Source organism: Oncorhynchus clarkii, chromosome 25 (genome assembly GCF_045791955.1).
Source record: "Oncorhynchus clarkii lewisi isolate Uvic-CL-2024 chromosome 25, UVic_Ocla_1.0, whole genome shotgun sequence".
Classification (NCBI taxonomy): Eukaryota; Metazoa; Chordata; class Actinopteri; order Salmoniformes; family Salmonidae; genus Oncorhynchus; species Oncorhynchus clarkii.
In genome coordinates this window covers 39,698,450-39,725,475 of record NC_092171.1, presented here as the reverse complement: position 1 = coordinate 39,725,475, position 27,026 = coordinate 39,698,450, and the positions used below count along the sequence as shown (strand labels likewise).

Here is a 27,026-nt window from a genome sequence, read left to right as displayed (position 1 = left end):
TTACAGATATAGGACATCCAGTTCTATGCCGTTCTCTTTTGGTTTCCTGCGTTTGGTTCTGGCTGGAGATCGGCTCCTCCTCTGGCCTTTCCCCCCTGACCCTTCCCCCGCAGATGCCATCTGGTGTCCATCAGAGACAGTTTCATTGGGCTCTATCAGGGTTAAGGAGCACATTTGTGAAACTGGGTCTGATGCCCTGGGCTCCGGGTCTGTGTTCTCCATTGATCCTGGCTGGGACTCCACAGAGGTTCTGGTCATCTGGTGGATCAGAGGGATTTCTCTATTTCCCTCCATCTCCTCACCCTCCTCGTCTTCAGGATTAAACTCCGCCACAGCATTCAACTGCACCTCCTCCTCTCCTCCCGCTTCCTCATCCTCTGCTGACACGCCCACATTACCCTCTGTTTCTTCCTCAGGAGTCTCCTCCTCTCCTCCTGTTTCTCCCTCTCCCCCTGTCTCTCCCGCTACTCCGGTCTCTTCATCTCCTGCAGCTTCCTCCTGATCTCCTGCTTCATCTACTCCAACTTTTTCATGATCTCCTGCTTCAGCTTCCCCTGCTTCTTCCTCCTCCCCTTCTACTAACTCCTCCCCCTCTCCAGTCTCCGCCCCCTCCACACCATCTTCTCCTGCACTTTCACACCCCGTCTCTCCTTCCCCTGCCTCTTCCTCCTCATCCTCAGTTCCCTCTACCACTCCATCCTCCTCCTGTTCTTCAGCCCCTATCTCCTCAGCTATTTCCTCCTCTACTTCACCCATCAGAGACTCAGCTCCATGACTCTCCTGTCCCTCCTCCTCTCCCTCCTCTCCCCCAGTCACTCCTTCCTCTTCCTTCTCAGAGATATCTTCCTCTATAACAGTTGGTATAATATCCTCCTTTCTCTCCTCCTCTTCCTCGTCTTCGTGTACCACCTCTAGATTCCCAACCTGTTCCTCCTCCTCCTCCTCTTCCAGTTTGTCATTGTTCTTCCCCTGTGTGGGGCTAGGGGGCGCCGGAGACTCTGGGTCTTTCTTCATCTGCAGGATCTTACGCAGATCAAATGCCATCATCACCGGCGCCTTGGCAACCACAGCCTCCATTTTGATTGCCTTGTCCTCCGCCTTTTTCCGTATGCAGGCGTCGCAGGGACAGTACTCGTCCTCGCTGCGCTGGTCGCTAACATCACCTGAACCCTGCTCTCCATCACTCTCGTTTACCGACTGGACCTTCATGACCTTTAAAGCAAAGTCAAACTTTATTAGGAGTGTATTTAAAATAAAGCAATAGAGTCTACAGTTGACAATAAAGTAGGAATTAAACACTATGTTTTAAATGGATAGTGCAAGATTTTTCTACTTACCCAGAATAAGATGTAGGAAGTTGCTAACTAGCATTAATGAAATTGCTAACTAGCTTTTGCGAAATTTCTAACTGACGTTAGCGAAATTGTTAACTAGCGTTAGGGAAATTGCTAACTAACGTTAGCGAAATTGCTAACTAGCGTTAGGGAAATTGCTAACAAGCATTAGCGCAACGAATGGAGTTCTTGGGGATCAGCATGCCAGCATTCATTGTGCATTCACTGCCAAAATATCTATACATTTACTAAAAGTTTGTTTTAAAGCTATTTGAATAAAATATCACTAACTGGCCCCTCTCACCTTCAACCTCCGCCTCCTCTGGTCTGTTACAGTTGACTCCCGGGACATGTTAGGGGGTCGCGGCCCCCGGCCCGCCCGTCCCCGAATCTTCCTCAGTTCACGATCAATGCTCATCTGGATCCTCTTCTTCACCTCATCTCTCAGCTCAGTGATCATAGTGTCCAACATCACATTGTTGTCTAGGTCCCAACGCACCTTCACAAACACAACAGTATTATCTAGATTATTTATAAAAAAATATATGTATTTATGATTTTCATGATGATGCTAATTATTAATGCTGTTGTGTTTGTTGTTGTGGTTTTTATTATTGCTGTATCAGTACCTTTAACTCGACCATGGCGTCCACGTAGTGGGTCATGAACTGTTTCTCCAGCTTCTTCAGCAGGTTGAGAACCCAGACCGGGTCAGGGTCCTGGGAGACACGCTTGGTGAGCAGCGGTCGTTGGACTGACGGGGGTGTCCCTGAGCTGGGGGTGTCCTCCGGGGTGTCTGTCTCTGTGTCAGTGGGGGATTTGTAGGCTGTGCTGTCTGAAGAGGATGGGCTCCCTGGGGTTTTGAGTCTCTCAAGGGTCTGCAGCATCTCACCTGTCCCTGGGGGCGACTCTGGGGGCGACTCATCTTCCCCTGGGCTGCTCCGCACTTGGCTGGCGATGTCTGGGGTAGCCGCATCTGAAAGCAGCTCTGCTGATGTTGCTTCCTCTCCTCCTCCATCTGTCTCTCCCTCTCCCCCTCCATCTATCTCTCCCTCTCCTCCTCCATCTGTCTCTCCCTCGCCTCCTCCATCTGTCTCTCCCTCTCCTACCTCCCCCTCTCCTCCTCCTCCATCTGTCTCTCCCTCTCCTCCTCCATCTATCTCTCCCTCTCCTCCTCCATCTGTCTCTCCCTCTCCTCCTCCATCTATCTCTCCCTCTCCTCCTCCATCTGTCTCTCCCTCTCCTCCTCCTTCCCCTCCAACTCCCTTCGCTATGAGAGTGATGTCACCCGCTGTTTCATCTGGTCTGGTCTTCCCAGAACCCCCAGACCTTGCTGAGCCGCTGCTCAGGTCCACACCAGAATCTTTTAGCCTCTCCTTCTCCTCTGTCTCTCCCTCCTTCCTCTTCTCGAGGTCAGGCTTAGACAGCCACAGTGACTCTAGTATATCCATGACCTCTTGGTACCGCTGATCCCCGTCAGGGCCTGGGGCTGCAGCTGGAGAAGGGGGTGGGTCGATGAGCTGCAACTGGGCCAGACAGTCCAGCAGACCTTTAGCAGAGGAGCTCAGTCTGCGTCCGTACACTGGACTTATCTGGAGTAAAGAGACAGGTGGGAGAAATAAGGATTAGGAATACTGTAAATCATATCAAAAAAGTGTTTTATTCTCCCCCTGAAAGTCACACAAACCATGTGAATATGACAATAAAAGTTTGCAAATAATAACAGTTATTAATATGCAATATATAAGTAAAACTATACTGTAACATATATTACCCTATGAGTAAAATACATGTAAGTTAAAAGACATTGAAAATATCTGTTTTTAACATCTTATGCTCACTGGGAAGTAAAAGTATGTACGTAAAAGTCTAGACACAGGAAATACCTCGGGTAGGGAGCTGCATCGGCCAAGTGTAGGGTTCAGTAAAACCTTCATTACTGCCACAGATGAGTGGCAGCTCCAAGGCAGCTCTGACTCTCTACTGAGGAACAGGTGGCGATGACAAGGAGAACTGATGTCATTGTTGGGCGGGGCTGGGTCAGGGCAGCAGTCAGCACACTCAGAGCACTCTCCCTCCTCCTCTGCTCCCACCTCCCCCTCTTCTTCTTTTTTCACCTCCTCTTCTTCTTTATCTTTCTTCTCCTTCTCCCCCACTGCTGCTTCCTCCTCCTCCTCTCCCCTCTCTTCCTCTTCCTCTTTCACCTCTCCCTCTTCCTCTGGTTGCCGGGCAGCCTTCTTTACTTCCTCATCCTGTTGTCCTGTTTCAGCCATGTTTTCCTGCTCCTCTTCCTCTTCCCGTTGTCCTGTTTCAGCCGTGTTCTCCTGCTCCTCTTCCTCTTCCCTTTGTCCTGTTTCAGCCATGTTTTCCTGCTCCTCTTCCTCTTCCCGTTGTCCTGTTTCAGCCGTGTTCTCCTGCTCCTCTTCCTCTTCCCTTTGTCCTGTTTCAGCCATGTTTTCCTGCTCCTCTTCCTCTTCCCTTTGTCCTGTTTCAGCCGTGTTCTCCTGCTCCTCTTCCTCTTGTCCTGTTTCAGCCGTGTTCTCCTGCTCCTCTTCCTCTTCCCTTTGTCCTGTTTCAGCCATGTTTTCCTGCTCCTCTTCCTCTTCCAGTTGTCCTGTTTCAGCCGTGTTCTCCTGCTCCTCTTCCTCTTCCCTTTGTCCTGTTTCAGCCATGTTTTCCTGCTCCTCTTCCTCTTCCCTTTGTCCTGTTTCAGCCGTGTTCTCCTGCTCCTCTTCCTCTTGTCCTGTTTCAGCCGTGTTCTCCTGCTCCTCTTCCTCTTCTTGTTGTCCTGTTTCAGACATGTTCTCCTGCTCCTCTTCCTCTTCTTGTTGTCCTGTTTCAGCCGTGTTCTCCTGCTCCTCTTCCTCTTCTTGTTGTCCTGTTTCAGCCATGTTCTCGTGCTCCTCTTCCTGTTTTCCTGTTTCAGCCGTGTTCTCCTGCTCCATCTCTGTAGTTTCAATCGGTTCTTGTTTCCCCTCAGTCTCCTCTCCTCCTTGTCCCTCTGTTTCCCCTCCTTTCTCATCTCCTTCCTCTCTTTTTACTTCTGTCTCTTCAATTCCCTCGTTCATCTCATCTTCAGGGTTATCCATGTCAGCAGGGATGCCTCTCAGCCAATCACTGACAATGTCATTGGGTGAGGTTTTGGGCAGACAGAGGGGACCCAGCTCCTCTAGCTCTGCCTCTTCCTGTTTGAGCTTCCTCCTCCTCTGGCTACTCCCACTCTTCCCACTCTTCCCACTATCAGGGAAGCTAACCTTTGACCCTGCAGGGCTGGAGAGGCGCGAGGCGGCCATGTTCCCCCTGAGCAGGTCAGCTGCAGACAGGGACTGGGAGAGGAGGCTATCGCTGGCGCTGGCCGTACCCAGCTGGATGGCGGGTCTGGAGCCCTCAGAGGGATTGAAGGACTGGGAGGTAGGGTTTCCTGCTTGGACCGACTTTGGCTTGGAATTCCCTTTTATCACAATCTTATCCTTTTTGGAGGTTTTCACGGAATGAACGCTGCCCGTGTCACTCTGAGCTTTGACCCTGTGACCTTTCACTTGCAGGAAGGAGGCCCTTGTCTCTGGCCTCTCATCGTCCTGGGCCTCGCTGGCCTTCTGGACTTTCACCTTTGACCTGGTGGAGCGGGCGAAGGAAGCCGCTCTTGAGTCTCCTTCTGCTTTAGCAGGGCTCTTAGAATGTACGCTGGGAGCGTTCTTCTCTGTGACATGATCTCTGACATCATCATCTCTGTGTGTAGCCGTGCTGGCAGGTCGGCTCGTGGCATGACTTTGAGACTCCTCTTTGGTCTCGGTGGTGGCAGGGGGTGTCTGATTGGTGGATTTAGCATTGGCCTGTGATGCTGTGGAGAGGGGTCTGGTGGAGGAATCTGCGTTTCTTTTGGGTTTTGTGCTCATTGCAGATTTCACACTGCCTGTCTCAAGGTCATTTCCTGTAGTGCTGGGGGCAGGTCTAACACCTCTCTCACCTCTCTCTTTTTTCAGGTGCAGAAACGTACTTCTGTTACCACCATTAGACGTATGAGATGTACTGGACTTAGCTGAGATGTAAGATTTAGACGACATGGCGCAAGCTGGTCTCTCCTCTGTTTTCTCTCCCTCCCTGTCAACCCCTGTTGTTTCAATGGCAGGGACGTCTGCTGTTTTAGGTGCTGGAGAGACCGCTCTAGCACTTCCACTATTACAGGTGGACTTGTGAGACCTGCTGGACTTTGCTGAAGCACTATATTTAGTCGACATGGCACTCGCTGGTCTCTCTGTCCCCTCTCCCTTCTCGTCCCTTCCGGTGGTCTCATTAACATCAGCTTGTTCTGCAGTTGGAGTTTCAGCCCTCCTACCACTGGACGACTTATGAGACCTGTTGGTCTTGACAGAGGCGGTGGATTTGTCTCTCTGTTCTTTTCCACCTGTCGTCTCGATAGCAGGAATATCTTGAGCCACTGGAGAGACTGCTCTACTACCTCCATTACAGGTGGGCCTGTTAGACTTGCGGGACATTGCTGAAGCGTTAGATTTAGCTGACATGACACCGTCTGCTCTCTCTTTCTCCTCTCTGACCTCGTCTCTTCCTGTTGTTTCAATAACAGGGACATCGGCTGGTTGAGATATTTGACACTCAGCCTTCCTGCTGCAGGTAGATTTATGAGACCTGCTGGACTTGACTGAAGCACTGGTTTTAGCTGAGATGGCGCTCGGCGGTCTCTCCTCTGTGTCTCCAGCAGCAGTTGTATCGTCAACCATCTCCTCTCCTCCTGTCGTCGTAATAACAGGGATGTCTTTAGTCCCCGGAGTCTCAGCCCAGACATTCCTACTGCAGGTAGACTTGAGGGACCTGCTGGACTTTGACGTGGCACTTGCTGCTCTCTTCTCTCCCTCATCATCTCCAGTAGGTTCAGGCTCAGTCGCTGGCACCTCTGGTGAGTTGGAGGAAGGGGCCCGTTCTGCTTTGCTGCAGGTAGACTTGTGAGATATGCTAGATTTCACTGAGGCATTATTGTTATCCAAAATGGCGCTCGCTGGTCTCTCCTCTGTTTCTCCGGCAGCAGCAGCAGATCCATTATCATCTCCCTCTGTTGTTTCAATAGCAGGGATGTCTTTAGCAACAGGTGTCTCAGCCCTAACACTCCTACTACAGGTAGACTTGTGAGACCTGCTAGATCTGACAGAAGCACTGGTTTTAGCTGACAATGCACTTGCTGTCTTCTCTTCCTCTGTTTTCTCCTCTGGATCATTGACAGGAGTTTCACATGCGGCTGGCTTTGGAGAGGCAGCTTTACAGGCAGACTTGTGGGTCCTGCTGAACTTGATAGAAGCCCTCGTTTTAGCTGACATGGCTCTTGCTTCTCTCTCCTCTCCCTCATCATCTCCTGTAGACTTACAGGACCTACGGGACTTTGCTGAAGCATTGGTTTTAGCTGACAATGCACCCGCTGCATCCGCATCTGCTGGATCGTTGACTAGAGTTTCACTCGCTGCTGGTTTTGGAGAAACAACTCTAATACTCCTACTGCAGGTTGACTTATGAGACCTGCTGGACTTGGCTGAGAGGTTAGATTTAACAGACGTGGAGATCGTTGCTCTCTCCTCTCCCTCATCCTCTCCAGTAGGTTCAGGTTCAGTAGCTGGTACCTCTGGTGAGTAGGCGGAAAGGACCTGTTCTGCTTTGCTGCAGGTAGACTTACAGGACCTACGAGACTTTGCTGAGAGGTTAGATCTAACAGACATGGAGCTCTCTAACCTCTCCTCTGTTTTCTCGCCCACTTCTTCCTCTTCACCTTCACCTGTTGTCTCAATAGCAGTGACTTCAGGTGTTTCAGAGCTGGTAGAAGCAGCCCTAGCATTATGAGTTTTGGTAGACTTATGGGATCTGCTGGAATTTGCTGAAGTGTTAGTTTTAGCTGACATGACACTGGCTCCTCTCTCCTCTGTCTCTGCTGCTCCTGTATCCTCAGCGACGCCTGGTTCTGATCTGGGAGATGATGCCCTCTCTGAAGCTTTGGTGGACCCATCTGCTTTGCTACAGGTAGATGTATGAGATCTGCTGGACTTGGCTGAGAGATTAGATTTAACTGACATAATGCTTGCTGCTCTCTGCTCTCCTCTATCTTCTACCTCTCCCTCTTTCACTTCTCCCTCCATCGGTTCTTCCATTTGTTCCTCCATGTCTGCAAGGGATTCTGAGGCCTTAGACTTCTGGGAGGTTCTGGAGGTCCTGCCCTTGACTGAAGAGAAGGATTTGGCTGAGAGGACACTGGCTGCTCTCTCGTCTTTCTCCCCTTCCTCTATTTTCTCTCCAACCTCTACCTCTCCCTCCTTCCCTGTATACTCTCCCTCCGTCCCTGTATCTTCTCCCTCCTCGGGCAGCGACATGTGTGACATCATGCTGGCTGCTCGGCCCTCTTGGTAGAAGTGGGTACAGTTGGACTTGTTGGTCCTCTGAGAAAATCCACACTCATCTGAGCCACCTGAGAGTCCTCTCCCTGACCTCTCCTCCTCCTCTTCTTCTTGAGATCGCTTTGACCTATGTGACTTCTGTGAGTGGCAGGACACAGGGTCGTAACCTTGGTTACACCCCCCACAATGAGAACATACACTGGAGCCTATAGACCCCACTGACCCAATGGACCCCCCTGAGCCACCGGAGACGCTGACTGCCCTCTTCCCACCCTGCTCAGCTTCATCATCGCCCTCCTCTGGAGCCACAGGGATCCTGATTCTATTGGAGGGAGCTCTGGATTCGTGGGAAGCGTGGCTGGCCTTCGACAACGAGCTGTCCACTCTCTCCTCGTCGGCCTTAGGGGTGACTTCTCCTCTGCAGCAGGAGCACGAGTTACTAGAACGCCGGGAGGAGGTTTTGCTCCCCCTCTCCTCTCCCTGTAGGGCAGGGGTGTGTTTTCTGCTCCTGGAGGAAGTAGACATAGGGCTGGGAGGCTGTGGTGTCAAGGGGAGGGCTTGTGGGGGGTCGTTGCTATGGCAGCAGCGTGAGATGCTGGGAGGGAGGTCATCCACATCGTCCTGAAGTGCTTGGAGCACATGGTAGGAGCTAGACAGAGGACGCTCCTCCCCCTGGTTGTCTGTGGCACCCAGGTTAAGCTCGCTGTGGCTGCAGCTGCTGCTGACTGTACACACCTCCACCATTCCATGGACAACCCTTCCGAGCTCTGAGCACTCCCTGTGGGTCGCACGCCTCCTCACCAACTTGCTGGAGCGGCAGGAGGAGGAGGAGCTTGAGGAGTGGGTGTGTCTAACCCTGGAGTGTGAGTGCTTAGAAGTCTGGATGTGGGCGGGGTTCTCCCAAAGGTCATACTCCTGTCTCTGGAAGCAGCAGGCATAATGTGACTGTGGCTCCTCCAGGGAGCGCTGTGGAGGCTTGGGGGTGTAGTCGGCAGCTTCAACAACACAGGAGGCGGAGTCAGGGTCTGAGCAGCTTTCTGATTGGCCTTGCTGCAGGAAACAACGATAGCAATAGATTTGATTTGTAAAGCACATTTCATACACACAGCAGTTTACTGAACAAATACAAATATATATTACAAAACTAGAGTAATAGAAAACAACAAAAGCAAAAAGGCATAACAAAGTCTACCTGTAGGAAGCAGGGCGGGGCTTCCCTGAGGGGACAGCAGTCATTGGTCAGAGAGTCAGAGGGAGACTTCTTAATCTCCGTGGACCACTGGAGCCTCTCGTCGTTATGGAGACGAAACCGCACCCTCATCTCCACAGACAGGCTGCCGTCTTTGTTCACCAGTACCCTCTTCTCTATGTCATCGTTAAGCGCCGCCTCCTTGCCACCTTGGCTGCCGAGGCCATTAGGGTAGGACTTGTCAGAGGACAGAGAGAAGCGGGTGGAGCGGTTGGAAGAGTCTGAGAGAGGATGGATGATGGTCTTCTTAGTCTCCAGACCAAAGTTCACTAGAGGGAGAGAGATAGACAGAGAGAGAGAGAGAGAGAGACAGAGAGAGAGAGAGAGAGAGAGACAGCAGAGAGACAGAGAGAGAGAGACAGAGAGAGAGAGAGAGAGAGAGACAGACAGAGACAGAGAGAGACAGAGACAGAGACAGAGAGAGAGACAGAGAGAGAGAGAGAGAGAGAGAGAGAGAGAGAGAGAGAGAGAGATACAGAGACAGAGAGAGAGAGACAGAGAGAGAGAGAGAGAGAGAGAGAGAGAGACGGACAGAGACAGAGAGAGAAAGAGAGACAGAGAGAGAGAGAGAGAGACAGAGAGACAGAGAGAGAGAGAGAGAGAGAGACAGCAGAGAGACAGAGAGAGAGAGAGAGAGAGAGAGAGAGAGAGAGAGAGAGAGAGAGAGAGACAGAGAGAGAGAGAGAGACAGAGAGAGAGAGAGAGAGAGAGAGGGAGAGAGAGAGCAAAACAGATTGGAAAGATTAGTCACAATGTTCACTGAATATTCAATAGTAACACGCACTACCACTCACAGACACACACTACCACTCACAGACACACACTACCACTCACAGACACACACTACCACTCACAGACACACACTACCACACACAGGCACACACTACCACTCACAGACACACACTACCACTCACAGACACACACTACCACTCACAGACACACACTACCACACACAGACACACACTACCACTCACAGACACACACTACCACTCACAGACACACACTATCACTCACAGACACACACTACCACACACAGACACACACTACCACTCACAGACACACACTACCGCACACAGACACACACTACCACTCACAGACACACACTACCACTCACAGACACACACTACCACTCACAGACACACACTACCACTCACAGACACACACTACCACACACAGACACACTATCACTCACAGACACACACTACCACTCACAGACACACACTACCACTCACAGACATACACTACCACTCACAGACACACACTACCACTCACAGACACACACTACCACTCACAGACACACACTACCACTCAAAGACACACACTACCACTCACAGACACACACTACCACTCACAGACACACACTACCACTCACAGACACACACTACCACTCACAGACACACACTACCACACACACACACACTATCACTCACAGACACACACTACCACACACAGACACACACTACCACTCACAGACACACACTATCACTCACAGACACACACTACCGCACACAGACACACACTATCACTCACAGACACACACTACCACTCACAGACATGCACTACCACTCACAGACACACACTACCACACACAGACACACACTATCACTCACAGACACACACTACCACTCACAGACACACACTACCACTCACAGACACACACTACCACTCACAGACACACACCACCACTCACAGACACACACTACCACTCACAGACACACACATCATGACCTACCGTTCTTCTTGCTGCCGTGTCCTTCGCTGTAGACACTAGACCGTGACCGAGCTCCCTGACCATTACGAGGTGACCGGGCTCCAGTACCGGGAGACCTGGCCCCACTGCCAGGTGACCTGTGTCAATCAATCAATAAACCAATCAAAATACACACAATAGAATACAGTGTAATAGCATAGATCCGTATACTAACCGCGTCCCCAGTCCAGGTAGTTTCTCCTCAGAGTGCTTGGCTTCATAGTTCAGGAGTAAAGGTCTGAAGGGCTCTCGACCCACACACACCAACACACCTGGACACGTCATCAGGCTCTGTGCACTGTCAATCTACACGCACACACACACACACAGGCAAACACACACACACACAGGCACACACACACACACACACAGGCAAACACACACACACACGTTAGTGCACATACACATACCTGGACAATGTCAATCTACACAACTCTAAACTTCCCCCTCCCTCCCCCCTCCAAGAAACCACACACTCCCAGTCCTGTCTCCCCCTCCCCAACACACCACACTCCCAGTCCTAACTCCGCCTCCCCAACACACCACACTCTCCATCCTACCTCCCCCTCCCCAACACACCACACTCTCCATCCTACCTCCCCCTCCCCAACACACCACACACTCCAACCTACCTCCCCCTGCCCAAGACACCACACACTCCCAGTCCTACCTCCCCCTCCCCAATACACCACACACTCCCAGTCCTACCTCCCCCTCCCCAACACACCACACACTCCCAGTCCTACCTCCCCCTCCCCAACACACCACACACTCCCGGTCCTACCTCCCCCCTCCCCAACACACCACACACTCCCGGTCCTACCTCCCCCTCCCCAAAACACCACACACTCCATCCTACCCCCCTCCCCAACACACACTCCCGGTCCTACCTCCACCTCCCCAACACACCACACACTCCCAGTCCTACCTCCCCCTCCCCAACACACCACACTCTCCATCCTACCTCCCCCTCCCCAACACACCACACACTCCCAGTCCTACCTCCCCCTCCCCAACACACCACACACTCCCAGTCCTACCTCCCCCTCCACAATACACCAAACACTCCACCCTACCTCCCCCTGCCCAAGACACCACACACTCCCAGTCCTACCTCCCCCTCCCCAATACACCACACACTCCCAGTCCTACCTCCCCCTCCCCAACACACCACACACTCCCAGTCCTACCTCCCCCCTCCCCAACACACCACACACTCCCGGTCCTACCTCCCCCTCCCCAAAACACCACACACTCCATCCTACCTCCCCCTCCCCAACACACCACACTCCATCCTACCTCCCCCTCCCCCTCCCCAACACACCACACTCCCAGTCCTACCTCCCCCAACACACCACACACTCCATCCTACCTCCCCCTCCCCAACACACCACACACTCCATCCTACCTCCCCCTCCCCCTCCCCAACACACCACACACTCCATCCTACCTCCCCCTCCCCCTCCCCAACACACCACACTCCCAGTCCTACCTCCCCCAACACACCACACCACACTCCCAGTCCTACCTCCTCCAACACACCACACACTCCATCCTACCTCCCCCTCCCCAATACACCACACACTCCATCCTACCTCCCCCTCCCCCTCCCCAACACACCACACACTCCATCCTACCTCCCCCTCCCCAACACACCACACTCCCAGTCCTACCTCCTCCAACACACCACACACTCCATCCTACCTCCCCCTCCCCAATACACCACACACTCCATCCTACCTCCCCCTCCCCAACACACCACACACTCCCAGTCCTACCTCCCCCTCCCCAATACACCACACACTCCCAGTCCTACCTTGCTCCCCAATACACCACACACTCCCAGTCCTACCTCCCCCTCCCCAATACACCACACACTCTATCCTACCTCCCCCTCCCCAACACACCACACACTCCCAGTCCTACCTCCCCCCTCCCCAACACACCGCACACTCCCAGTCCTACCTCCCCCAACACACCACACAATCAAACCTACCTCCCCCTCCCCAACACACCACACACTCCCAGTCCTACCTCCCCCCTCCCCAACACACAACACACTCCCAGTCCTACCTCCCCCAACACACCACACACTCAATCCTACCTCCCCCTCCCCAATACACTCCATCCTACCTCCCCCTCCCCTCCCCAACACATCACACTCCCAGTCCTACCTCCCCCTCTCCAACACACTCCATCCTACCTCCCCCTCCCCTCCCCAACACATCACACTTCCAGTCCTACCTCCCCCTCCCCAAGACACCACACACTCCCAGTCCTACCTCCCCCTCCCCAAGACACCACACACCGCCACCTCCCCCTCCCCAAGACACCACACACCGCCATCTCCCCCTCCCCAAGACACCTCCACCTCCCCCTCCAACTCCCCTCCCCAACACACCGCCACCTCCCCCACCCCAACACACCACATACGCCACCTCCCCCTCCCCAACACACCACACACCTCCCCCTCCCCAACACACCACACACCGCCACCTCCCCAACACACCACACACCGCCACCTCCCCCTCCCCAACACACCACACACCGCCACCTCCCCCTCCCCAAGACACCTCCACCTCCCCCTCCACCTCCCCTCCCCAACACACCGCCCTCTCCCCCTCCCCAACACACCACACACCGCCACCTCCCCGTCCCCAAGACACCACACACCGCCATCTCCCCCTCCCCTCCCCAACACACCACACACCGCCATCTCCCCCTCCCCAAGACACCTCCACCTCTCCCTCCCCCTCCCCTCCCCAACACACCGCCCTCTCCCCCTCCCCTCCCCAACACACCACACACCTCCCCCTCCCCAACACAACACACACCTCCCCCTCCCTCCTCCCTCCTCCCAGATGTACCTTGCGTCCCCCTCCCCCTCCCTCCTCCCCCCTCCCTCCTCCTCCTCCCTCCTCCCTCCTCCCAGATGTACCTTGCGTCCCCCTCCCTCCTCCCTCCTCCCAGATGTACCTTGCGCCCCCCTCCCCCTCCCTCCTCCCCCTCCCTCCTCCCTCCTCCCAGATGTACCTTGCGTCCCTCTAGCGTGTATAATTTCCTGACGTGACACTGCATCAGTTCCGAGATGCCCTCCAGAAACACTCGGAGGCTCCGGGCCGAGCGGCGACTCAGAATCACACTCCTCCTCACTGCAGGGTTGCTGTTCCTGACCAATAGGATGCGTCGCTGCCGTGTTGGGGTGTGGCTTGGAGCACTGGGAGGAGGAGGGTCTTCTGCTGGTCGCTGTGGCACTCTTCGACTGTACACACACCATGAACACACACACTATACATATACTGTACTATACACATGTTAAGCATCATGCACACATGCCATAGACATACACACATCATATTTACAGTGTTATATACACATAGACATTCATTCAAACACTCACCTGTTGTGGTGCCAGAGGGCGGGACGTTTGCCAGCCAGCTCTATGTTGATTGGTTTAGCCTGCCGTCTGTCAGAGCAGAGGTAGCACCCACCGTCCTCCAGCTGCTCTAGATGTTTAATACTGTGGATTCCTCTGGGGGTGGTGACCGTACGTACTCCAAACGGCAGGGGCACCTACACACACACACACACACACACACGCACGCACGCACACGCACGCACGCACGCACACGCACACGCACACGCACACGCACACAAAAAGTTAAAATATCAGATACACCAATACAGAGATATACGTTAATTTATATGACCACATGAAGGGTTGAATATGTGTGTGTCAAATCAAATCAAATTAAATTGTATTTGTCACATGCTTGGTAAACAACAGGTGTAGACTCACAGCGAAATGCTTTCTTACGGGACCTTCCCAACAATACTAATACAAATACTAACAGGAAGAGTAAATACACCATGAGTAATGATAACATGGCTATATACAATAACATGGCTCTATACAATAACATGGCTATATACAATAACATGGCTCTATACAATAACATGGCTCTATACAATAACATGGCTATATACAATAACATGGCTATATACAATGACATGGCTCTATACAATAACATGGCTCTATACAATGACATGGCTATATACAATAACATGGCTCTATACAATAACATGGCTATATACAATGACATGGCTCTATACAATGACATGGCTCTATACAATGACATGGCTCTATACAATGACATGGCTATATACAATAACATGGCTCTATACAATAACATGGCTATATACAATAACATGGCTCTATACAATAACATGGCTATATACAATGACATGGCTCTATACAATGACATGGCTCTATACAATGACATGGCTCTATACAATGACATGGCTCTATACAATGACATGGCTCTATACAATGACATGACTATATACAATAACATGGCTCTATACAATAACATGGCTCTATACAATAACATGGCTCTATACAATAACATGGCTATATACAATAACATGGCTCTATACAATGACATGGCTATATACAATAACATGGCTCTATACAATAACATGGCTCTATACAATGACATGGCTATATACAATAACATGGCTCTATACAATAACATGGCTCTATACAATGACATGGCTCTATACAATGACATGGCTCTATACAATGACATGACTATATAGACGTGGTACCAGTACCAGTACCAGAGTGGATGTACGGGGTAGTGTGTGTACTGTGTGTGTGTGTGTACTCTGTGTGTGTGTGTGTGTGTGTGTGTGTGTGTGTGTGTGTGTGTGTGTGTGTGTGTGTGTGTGTGTGTGTGTGTGTACTGTGTGTGTGTGTGTGTGTGTGTACTGTGTGTGTACTGTGTGTGTACTGTGTGTGTGTGTGTGTGTACTGTGTGTGTGTACTGTGTGTGTGTGTGTACTGTGTGTGTGTACTGTGTCTGTGTGTGTACTGTGTGTGTGTGTGTGTACTGTGTGTGTGTGTGTACTGTGTGTGTGTGTGTGTACTGTGTGTGTGTGTGTGTGTGTGTGTACTGTGTGTGTCTGTGTGTGTACTGTGTGTGTGTACTGTGTGTGTGTGTACTGTGTGTACTGTGTGTGTGTGTACTGTGTGTGTGTACTGTGCGTGTGTGTGTATTGTGTGTGTGTGTACTGTGTGTACTGTGTGTACTGTGTGTGTGTACTGTGTGTGTGTACTGTGTGTGTGTGTACTGTGTGTGTGTGTACTGTGTGTGTGTACTGTGTGTGTGTACTGTGTGTGTACTGTGTGTGTACTGTGTGTGTACTGTGTGTGTACTGTGTGTGTGTGTTCTGACCTTCTGCGACAGGTCGTCCAGCAGTGCGTCGAAGCATTTGAAGCTGCGTTTGTGGACGGCCATCCTCACTCCCGCAAACTTAGCGTCGCCGCTCTTGTAGAAGGTGATTCTCTTAGCCGGTGGAGCAGCGATCACATGGGACAGGCGAGAGGCGGAGGGTGTGTGTACGGGGAGAGAGGAGACATCTTTAGACTGGGGTCCATGGGGGTCCCACAAACCTGCTGGAGCCGACTGCATGCTGCTCTCTCACATACACCTAGAGAAAAAATACATACACTGTTAACACGTAACACACACACACACGGGTAACACGTAACACACACACACACACACACAGGTAACACATAACACACACTGTTAACACACACACACACACACAGGTAACACATAACACACACATAACACACACAGACCACCATTGTCCCCTGTGCCCAAGAACACTAAGGTAACCTGTCTAAATGACTATCGCTCCGTAGCACTCTCATCTGTAGCCATGAAATGCTTTGAAAGGCTGGTCATGGCTCACATCAACACCATCAGAAACACTGGACCAACTACAATTTGCATTACCGCCCCAATAGATCCACGGATGACACAATCTCTTTTGCACTCTACACTTTCCCACCTGGACAAGAGGAACACCTATGTGAGAATGATGTTCATTGACTACATCTCAGGGTTCAACACCATAGTGCCCTCCAAGCTCATCACTAAGCTAAGGACCCTGGGACTGAACACCTCCCTTTGAAACTGGATCCTGGCCTTCCAGACGGGCCGCCCCCAGGTGGTGAGGGTAGGCCACAACACATCCACCACGTTGACCCTCAAATTGGGGGGGCCCCTCAGACGTGCGTGCTCAGTCCCCTCCTGTTCTCCCCGTCCACTTCCTGTCCCACGACTGAGTGCCGCGCACGACTCCCAACAACATCATTAAGTTTGCTGACGACACGGCCGTTGTAGGCATGATCACCGACGACGATGTTCAGCGGTCTTGCTGACGTTGAGGGAGAGGTTGTTGTCCTGGCAACATACTGCCAGGACTCTGACCTCCTCCCTATAGGCCGTCTCATCGTCATCAGAAATTAAAAACCGGAATAACCATATCCTCCAATTAGATAAACTGGACCCAGCTGGCACAGAGCATGACCCAGAAGGACCCAGCTGGCACAGAGCATGACCCAGAAGGACCCAGCTGGCACAGAGCAGGACCCAGAAGGACCCAGCTGGCACAGAGCAGGACCCAGCTGGCACAGAGCATGACCCAGAAGGACCCAGCTGGCACAAAGCAGGACCCAGCTGGCACAGAGCATGACCCAGAAGGACCCAGCTGGCACAAAGCAGGACCCAGCTGGCACAGAGCATGACCCAGCTGGCACAGAGCATGACCCAAAAGGACCCAGCTGGCACAGAGCATGACCCAGAAGGACCCAGCTGGCACAGAGCATGACCCAGCTGGCACAGAGCATGACCCAGAAGGACCCAGCTGGCACAGAGCATGACCCAGAAGGACCCAGCTGGCACAGAGCATGACCCAGCTGGCACAGAGCATGACCCAGAAGGACCCAGCTGGCACAGAGCATGACCCAGAAGGACCAAGCTGGCACAGAGCATGACCCAGCTGGCACAGAGCATGACCCAGAAGGACCCAGCTGGCACAGAGCATGACCCAGAAGGACCCAGCTGGCACAGAGCATGACCCAGAAGGACCCAGCTGGAACAGAGCATGACCCAGCTGGCACAGAGCATGACCCAGAAGGACCCAGCTGGCACAGAGCATGACCCAGAAGGACCCAGCTGGCACAGAGCATGACCCAGAAGGACCCAGCTGGCACAGAGCATGACCCAGAAGGACCCAGCTGGCACAGAGCATGACCCAGAAGGACCCAGCTGGCACAGAGCATGACCCAGAAGGACTCAGCTGGCACAGAGCATGACCCAGAAGGACCCAGCTGGCACAGAGCATGACCCAGAAGGACCCAGCTGGCACAGAGCATGACCCAGAAGGACCCAGCTGGCACAGAGCAGGACCCAGAAGGACCCAGCTGGCACAGAGCATGACTCAGCAGGACCCAGCTGGCACAGAGCATGACCCAGCTGGCACAGAGCATGACCCAGAAGGACCCAGCTGGCACAGAGCATGACCCAGAAGGACCCAGCTGGCACAGAGCATGACCCAGAAGGACCCAGCTGGCACAGAGCATGACCCAGAAGGACCCAGCTGGCATAGAGCATGACCCAGAAGGACCCAGCTGGCACAGAGCATGACCCAGAAGGACCCAGCTGGCACAGAGCAGGACCCAGAAGGACCCAGCTGGCACAGAGCATGACCCAGAAGGACCCAGCTGGCACAGAGCAGGACCCAGAAGGACCCAGCTGGCACAGAGCATGACCCAGAAGGACCCAGCTGGCACAAAGCAGGACCCAGAAGGACCCAGCTGGCACAGAGCATGACCCAGAAGGACCCAGCTGGCACAGAGCATGACCCAGAAGGACCCAGCTGGCACAGAGCATGACCCAGAAGGACCCAGCTGGCACAGAGCAGGACCCAGAAGGACCCAGCTGGCACAGAGCATGACCCAGAAGGACCCAGCTGGCACAAAGCAGGACCCAGAATGACCCAGCTGGCACAGAGCATGACCCAGAAGGACCCAGCTGGCACAGAGCATGACCCAGAAGGACCCAGCTGGCACAGAGCATGACCCAGAAGGACCCAGCTGGCACAGAGCATGACCCAGAAGGACCCAGCTGGCACAAAACAGGACCCAGCTGGCACAGAGCATGACCCAGAAGGACCCAGCTGGCACAATGCAGGACCCAGCTGGCACAGAGCAGGTCCCAACTGGCACAGAGCAGGACTCAGCAGGACCCAGCTGGCACAGAGCAGGACTCAGCAGGACCCAGCTGGCACAGAGCAGGACTCAGCAGGACTCGGCTGGCACAGAGCAGGACTCAGCAGAACCCAGCAGGACCCAGCTGGCACAGAGCAGGACCAAGCAGGACCCGGCTGGCACAGAGCAGGACTCAGCAGGACCCGGCTGGCACAGAGCAGGACTCAGCAGGACCCGGCTGGCACAGAGCAGGACTCAGCAGAACCCAGCAGGACCCAGCTGGCACAGAGCAGGACCAAGCAGGACCCGGCTGGCACAGAGCAGGACTCAGCAGGACCCGGCTGGCACAGAGCAGGACCCAGCTGGCACAGAGCATGACCCAGAAGGACCCAGCTTGCACAAAGCAGGACCCAGCTGGCACAGAGCAGGTCCCAACTGGCACAGAGCAGGACTCAGCAGGACCCAGCTGGCACAGAGCAGGACTCAGCAGGACCCGACTGGCACAGAGCAGGACCCAGCTGGCACAGAGCAGGACCAAGCAGGACCCAGCTGGCACAGAGCAGGACCCAGCTGGACCCAGCTGGCACAGAGCAGGACCCAGCTGGACCCAGCTGGCACAGAGCAGGACCCAGCTGGCACAGAGCAGGACCAAGCAGGACCCAGCTGGCACAGAGCAGGACCCAGCTGGACCCAGCTGGCACAGAGCAGGACCCAACTGGCACAGAGCAGGACCCAGCTGGACCCAGCTGGCACAGAGCAGGTCCCAACTGGCACAGAGCAGGACCCAGCAGGACCCAGCTGGCACAGAGCAGGACCCAGCTGGCACAGAGCAGGACCAAGCAGGACCCAGCTGGCACAGAGCAGGACCCAGCTGGACCCAGCTGGCACAGAGCAGGACCCAACTGGCACAGAGCAGGACCCAGCTGGACCCAGCTGGCACAGAGCAGGTCCCAACTGGCACAGAGCAGGACCCAGCAGGACCCAGCTGGCACAGAGCAGGACCCAGCTGGCACAGAGCAGGACCAAGCAGGACCCAGCTGGCACAGAGCAGGACCCAGCTGGACCCAGCTGGCACAGAGCAGGACCCAGCTGGACCCAGCTGGCACAGAGCAGGACCCAGCTGGACCCAGCTGGCACAGAGCAGGACCCAGCTGGACCCAGCTGGCACAGAGCAGGACCTTGTCAGCTGCTTGGCTTTTCTTTTTGGCAGATATGCAACCTACAGTCATATTCTAAGCTATCCTATACCCGTGACTGTGACTGGGTTATGCAGGCACCAGATGATTGTTAATGTGTTGATGTATTATGCTATGATATTATGAGCCTATGTACAGTATTGTGGAACATCAGAACTACAGAGACTGGCCAATAGTTTAACTATTTCTAACTTATTGATCCTTCATACAGTATTGTGGAACATCAGAACTACAGAGACTGGCCAATAGTTTAACTATTTCTAACTTATTGATCCTTCATACAGTATTGTGGAACATCAGAACTACAGAGACTGGCCAATAGTTTAACTATTTCTAACTTATTGATCCTTCATACAGTATTGTGGAACATCAGAACTACAGAGACTGGCCAATAGTTTAACTATTTCTAACTTATTGATCCTTCATGCAGTATTGTGGAACATCAGAACTACAGAGACTTGCCAATAGTTTAACTCTTTCTAGCTTATTGATGCATCATGATAGTACCAAACTGTATTTTTGATGGTTACAGAATCCTAGAATCAGATAACACATGAAAGGACCACAGAAACATACACTGAGTATATAAACATTATGAACACCAGCTGTTTCCATGACATAGACTGACCAGGTGAATCCAGGTGAAAGCTCTGATCCCTTATTGTCACCTATTAAACCCACTTCAAATCAGTGTAGATGAAGGGGAGGAGACGGGATAAAGAAGGATTTTTAAGCCTTGAGACATGAGACATGGAATGTGTGTGTGTCATTCAGAGGGTGAATGGGCAAGACAAAATATTGAAGTGTCTTTGAACGGGGTATGGTTATAGGTAACAGGAGCACCGGTTTGTGTCAAGAACGACAACGCTTCTGGGTTTTTCACGCGCAACAATTTCCTGTGTGTATAAACAATGGTCCACCACCCAAAGGACATCCAGCCAACTTGACACAACTATGGGAAGCATTGGAGTCAACATGGACCAGCATCCCTGTGGAACGCTTTCAACACCTTGTAGAGTCCACGCCCTGACGAATTGAGGCTGTTCTGAGGGCAAAAGGGAGTACAACTCCAATATTAGGAAGGTGTTCCTAATGTTTTGTACACTATTGTATAACACACAGACCAACACACACACACAGACGTAAAGAGGTAGGACAGTGCAGACTATGTTTAGAGTCTCTGTTGGTCTGACAATCCTATTTGGGACTTTAAACGGGTGGCACATGTTGAGATCATCCCTGCAGCTGTACACACTGACCAGAGGACATTACATAAGCCTGTGTCAAACACATACACATACATTTCTACCAATTCATTCTAGTAGTCATATAACATTATAACGTATCTATAGATTTCCCGAAATTACTAAACTCAACAACAACAACAACAACAAAAAAGTCCCTTTTTCAGGATCCGGTCTTTCAAAGATAATTTGTAATAATCCAAATAACTTGGATTTGTAAAGGGTTTAAACACTGTTTCCCATGCTTCTTCAATGACCCATAAACAATTAATAAACATGAACCTGTGGAACCGTCGTTAAGACACTAACAGCTTACAGACGGAAGGCAATTAAGGTCCCAGTTAGGAAAACGTAGGACACTAAAGAGGCCTTTCTACTGACTCTGATTGACCCCAACCCTGGTAATTCCATGGCCTTTTGCAATCCTACCCCTGATTGAGACTAATGCATTGAGATTAAACGAGCTACAGGCTGGGCAGAAACAATGCCAGACAGTTGGTAGAGCAGATGGTTGAGTGGGTTGGAGCACGGTGCTGGCACCTCCAGATGGTTGAGTGGGTTGGAGCACGGTGCTGGCACCTCCAGATGGTTGAGTGGGTTGGAGCACGGTGCTGGCACCTCCAGATGGTTGAGTGGGTTGGAGCACGGTGCTGGCACCTCCAGATGGTTGAGTGGGTTGGAGCACGGTGCTGGCACCTCCAGATGGTTGAGTGGGTTGGAGCACGGTGCTGGCACCTCCAGGCGGTTGAGTGGGTTGGAGCACGGTGCTGGCACCTCCAGGCGGTTGAGTGGGATGGAGCACGGTGCTGGCACCTCCAGGCGGTTGAGTGGGTTGGAGCACGGTGCTGGCACCTCCAGGCGGTTGAGTGGGTTGGAGCACGGAGCGGGCACCACCAGGCGGTTGAGTGGGTTGGAGCACGGTGCTGGAGCACGGTGCTGGCACCTCCAGGCGGTTGAGTGGGTTGGAGCATGGTGCTGGCACCTCCAGGCGGTTGAGTGGGTTGGAGCACGGTGCTGGCACCTCCAGGCGGTTGAGTGGGTTGGAGCACGGTGCGGGCACCACCAGGCGGTTGAGTGGGTTGGAGCACGGTGCTGGCACCTCGAGGCGGTTGAGTGGGTTGGAGCACGGTGCTGGCACCACCAGGCGGTTGAGTGGGTTGGAGCATGGTGCTGGCACCTCCAGGCGGTTGAGTGGGTTGGAGCATGGTGCTGGCACCTCCAGGCGGTTGAGTGGGTTGGAGCACGGTGCTGGCACCTCCAGGCGGTTGAGTGGGTTGGAGCACGGTGCTGGCACCTCCAGGCGGTTGAGTGGGTTGGAGCATGGTGCTGGCACCTCCAGGCGGTTGAGTGGGTTGGAGCACAGTGCTGGCACCTCCAGGCGGTTGAGTGGGTTGGAGCACGGTGCGGGCACCACCAGGCGGTTGAGTGGGTTGGAGCACGGTGCTGGCACCTCGAGGCGGTTGAGTGGGTTGGAGCACGGTGCTGGCACCACCAGGCGGTTGAGTGGGTTGGAGCATGGTGCTGGCACCTCCAGGCGGTTGAGTGGGTTGGAGCATGGTGCTGGAGCCTCCAGGCGGTTGAGTGGGTTGGAGCACGGTGCTGGCACCTCCAGGCGGTTGATGGGTTGGAGCACGGTGCTGGCACCTCCAGGCGGTTGAGTGGGTTGGAGCACGGTGCTGGCACCTCCAGGCGGTTGAGTGGGTTGGAGCACGGTGCTGGCACCACCAGGCGGTTGAGTGGGTTGGAGCATGGTGCTGGCACCTCCAGGCGGTTGAGTGGGTTGGAGCACGGTGCTGGCACCTCCAGGCGGTTGAGTGGGTTGGAGCACGGTGCTGGCACCTCCAGGCGGTTGAGTGGGTTGGAGCACGGTGCTGGCACCACCAGGCGGTTGAGTGGGTTGGAGCACGGTGCTGGCACCTCCAGGCGGTTGAGTGGGTTGGAGCACGGTGCGGGCACCACCAGGCGGTTGAGTGGGTTGGAGCACGGTGCTGGCACCACCAGGCGGTTGAGTGGGTTGGAGCACGGTGCTGGCACCACCAGGCGGTTGAGTGGGTTGGAGCACGGTGCTGGCACCACCAGGCGGTTGAGTGGGTTGGAGCACGGTGCTGGCACCACCAGGCGGTTGAGTGGGTTGGAGCATGGTGCTGGCACCACCAGGCGGTTGAGTGGGTTGGAGCATGGTGCGGGCACCACCAGGTAGTATTTTACTCATTTTCTAATAAGGTGTCTTTACTTTTACTCAAGTATGACAGTTGGATACTTTCTTCACCCCTAACCACCACACACCCTGACCACCACACACCCTGACCACCACACACTCTGACCACCACACACCCTGACCACCACACACCCTGACCACCACACACCCTGACCACCACACACCCTGACCACCACACACCCTGACCACCACACACCCTGACCACCACACACCCTGACCCCTACACACCCTAACCACCACACACCCTGACCCCTACACACCCTAACCACCACACACCCTGACCACCACCCACCCTGACCACCACACACCGTAACCACCACACACCCTGACCACCACACACCCTGACCACCACACACCCTGACCACCACACACCCTGACCACCACACACCCTGACCCCTACACACCCTAACCACCACACACCCTGACCCCTACACACCCTAACCACCACACACCCTGACCACCACACACCCTGACCACCACACACCGTAACCACTACACACCCTGACCACCACACACCCTGACCACCACACACCCTGACCACCACACACTCTGACCACCACACACCCTGACCACCACACACCCTGACCACCACACACCCTGACCACCACACACCCTAACCACCACACACCCTGACCCCTACACACCCTAACCACCACACACCCTGACCCCTACACACCCTAACCACCACACACCCTGACCACCACACACCCTGACCACCACACACTGTAACCACTACACACCCTGACCACCACACACCCTGACCACCACACACCCTGACCACCACACACTCTGACCACCACACACCCTAACCACCACACACCCTGACCACCACACACTCTGACCACCACACACCCTAACCACCACACACCCTGACCACCACACACCCTGACCACCACACAACCTGACCCCTACACACACTAACCACCACACACCCTGACCCCTACACACCCTAACCACCACACACCCTGACCACCACACACCCTGACCACCACACACCCTGACCACCACACACCCTGACTACCACACACCCTAACCACTACACACCCTAACCACTACACACCCTAACCACTACACACCCTAACCACCACACACCCTAACCACTACACACCCCAACCACTACACACCCTGACCACCACACACCCTGACCACCACACACCCTGACCACCACACACCCTGACCACCACACACCCTAACCACTACACACCCTAACCACCACACACCCTGACCCCTACACACCCTAACCACCACACACCCTGACCACCACACACCGTAACCACTACACACCCTGACCACCACACACCCTGACCACCACACACCCTGACCACCACACACTCTGACCACCACACACCCTGACCACCACACACCCTGACCACTACACACCCTGACCACTACACACCCTGACCACCACACACCCTAACCACTACACACCCTGACCACTACACACCCTGACCACTACACACCTTAACACACCAGAGCCCTTAACTTCCAGACATTCTACTCACATAGTCTGGAAACATGATCCAATCAGATGGAAGCAGTCTGAGGGGAATTCCTTCAATTTGTTCTGTGTCTGGCTCACACACTGTACCAGTGTCTGTCTACCTGTACCAGTGTCTGTCTACCTGTACCAGTGTCTGTCTACCTGTACCAGTGTCTGTCTACTTGTACCAGTGTCTGTGTGTGAGAGTGTTTGAGCTAGCCGTGCCTACCATTAGCCACTAGTCCACACACTGACACTGTGGTTAGCGTTAGCCACTAGTCCACACACTGACACTGTGGTTAGCGTTAGCCACTAGTCCACACACTGACACTGTGGTTAGCGTTAACCTGAAACAGGTTCTAACCCACTCCTGTAAGATGGCTGCTAGCTAATCAGACGTGGAGGGGAGGAGGGGAGAGGGGGAGGAGAGGAGGAATGAACGGGAGGAGGGGGAGAGGGGGAGGAGAGTGGGAGGGGGACAGGGTGAAGAGGAGAGGAGGGGAGAGGTGAAAGAGGAATAGGGAGGAGAGAGGGGGAGGAGGAATGAGGAGGAGAGGAGGAGAGAGGGGGAGGAGAGAAGGAAGGGAGAGGGGGAGGAGGAATAGGGAGGCTAAGGATAGAAAGCAAAGCCTCCTTAATCCGTTGAGATCTGACAGGGGGAGGGGGGGGGTCGACCACACAGACAGACATGCACACACAGTTCCATACAGAACACGTTAGTTAGAGAGGGGAGTTGACTGACTAGCTCAGGGAGGCATCAGACAGAGGGAATAGACCACAGAGCCAGAACATATGGTCATCCTACTGAAACCTTATCCACTTCCCCTATATTCAGACTGTTGGGGCTTTTAAAGCAGGCCTTAGATCTCTATTGGCTGTCCTACCCTTCCTTCTAGACATTGATTGGTGCTTAAATTATATTGTTATATAGAGTATATACAGTTGAAGTCGGATGTTTTACAAACACCTTCAGCCAAATATATTTAAACTCAGTTTTTCACAATTCTTGACATTTAACCCTAGTAAAAATTCCCTGTTTTAGGTCAGTTTGGATCACCGCTTTATTTTAAGAATGTGAAATGTCAGAATAATAGTAGAGAGAATTATTTATTTTAGCTTTAATTTCTTTCATCACATTCCCAGTGGGTTAGAAGTTTATATACACTCAATTAGTATTTGGTAGCATTGCCTTTAAATGGTTTAACTTGGGTCAAACTTTTCGGGTAGCCTTCCACAAGCTTTCCGCAATAAGTTGGGTGAATTTTGGTCCAATCCTCCCGACAGAACTGGTGTAACTGAGTCAGGTTTCTATAGGATTGAGGTCAGGGCTTTGTGATGGCCACTCCAATACCTTGACTTTGTTGTCCTTAAGCCATTTTGCCACAACTTTGGAAGTATGCTTGGGGTCATTGTCCATTTGGAAGACCCATTTTTGACCAAGCTTTAACTTCCTGACTGATGTCTTGAGATGATGCTTTAATATATCCACATAATTTTTCTCCTCACGATGCCATCTATTTTGTGAAGTGCACCAGTCCCTCCTGCAGCAATGCACCCCCACAACATGATGCTGCCACCCCCGTGCTTCACGGTTGGGATGGTGTTCTTCGGCTTGCAGTGGCGTCTTCCGTGCTGAGTGGCCTTTCAGATTATGTCGATATAGGACTCATATTACTATTGATATAGATACTTTTGTACCTGTTTCCTCCAGCATCTTCACAAGGTCCTTTGCTGTTGTTCTAGGATTGATTTGCACTTTTCGCACCAAAGTACGTTCATCTCTAAGAGACAGAACACATCTCCTTCCTGACTGGTATGACAGTTGTGTGGTCCCATGGTGTTTATACTTGCGTGCTATTGCTTGTACAGATGAACGTGGTACATTTAGGCATTTGGAAATCGCTCCCAAGGACGAACTAGACCTGTGGTCTACAATTTTTTGCTGAGGTCTTGGCTGATTTCTTTCGATTTTTCCATGATGTCAAGCAAAGAGGAACTGAGTTTGAAGGTAGGCCTTGAAATACATCCACAGGTACACGTCCAATAGACTCAAATGATGTCAATTAGCCTATCAGAAGCTTCTATATCCATTTTCGGA

At 53.1% G+C, this 27,026-nt stretch overlaps 1 protein-coding gene across 1 annotated transcript; it reads right to left on the bottom strand.

Moving 5' to 3' along the window:
- On the bottom strand, positions 1 to 25,338 carry LOC139383642 (retinitis pigmentosa 1-like 1 protein). The gene is made up of 13 exons (XM_071128182.1): positions 25,111 to 25,338; positions 24,951 to 25,070; positions 15,963 to 16,218; positions 14,126 to 14,298; positions 13,759 to 13,987; positions 10,901 to 11,031; positions 10,708 to 10,823; positions 8,919 to 9,244; positions 3,221 to 8,776; positions 2,597 to 2,926; positions 1,964 to 2,383; positions 1,639 to 1,833; positions 1 to 1,212 (listed from the first exon to the last, which is right to left on the bottom strand). Exons 3-13 carry the CDS (start codon positions 16,197 to 16,199, stop codon positions 1 to 3), a joined length of 8,925 nt encoding a protein of 2,974 aa, XP_070984283.1. The 5' UTR covers positions 16,200 to 16,218; positions 24,951 to 25,070; positions 25,111 to 25,338.
- Positions 25,339 to 27,026: the final 1,688 nt, after the last annotated feature.

Excerpts from the sequence above, each read along its gene's own strand:
- LOC139383642 (XM_071128182.1), bottom strand. The coding sequence starts at position 16,199 with ATGCAGTCGGCTCCAGCAGGTTTGTGGGACCCCCATGGACCCCAGTCT. Across the intron at positions 14,299-15,962 it reads TGGACGACCTGTCGCAGAAG|GTGCCCCTGCCGTTTGGAGT; the intron begins GTCAGAACACAC and ends GTGTGTGTGTAG. Across the intron at positions 8,777-8,918 it reads CCCCGCCCTGCTTCCTACAG|CAAGGCCAATCAGAAAGCTG; the intron begins GTAGACTTTGTT and ends TGTTTCCTGCAG.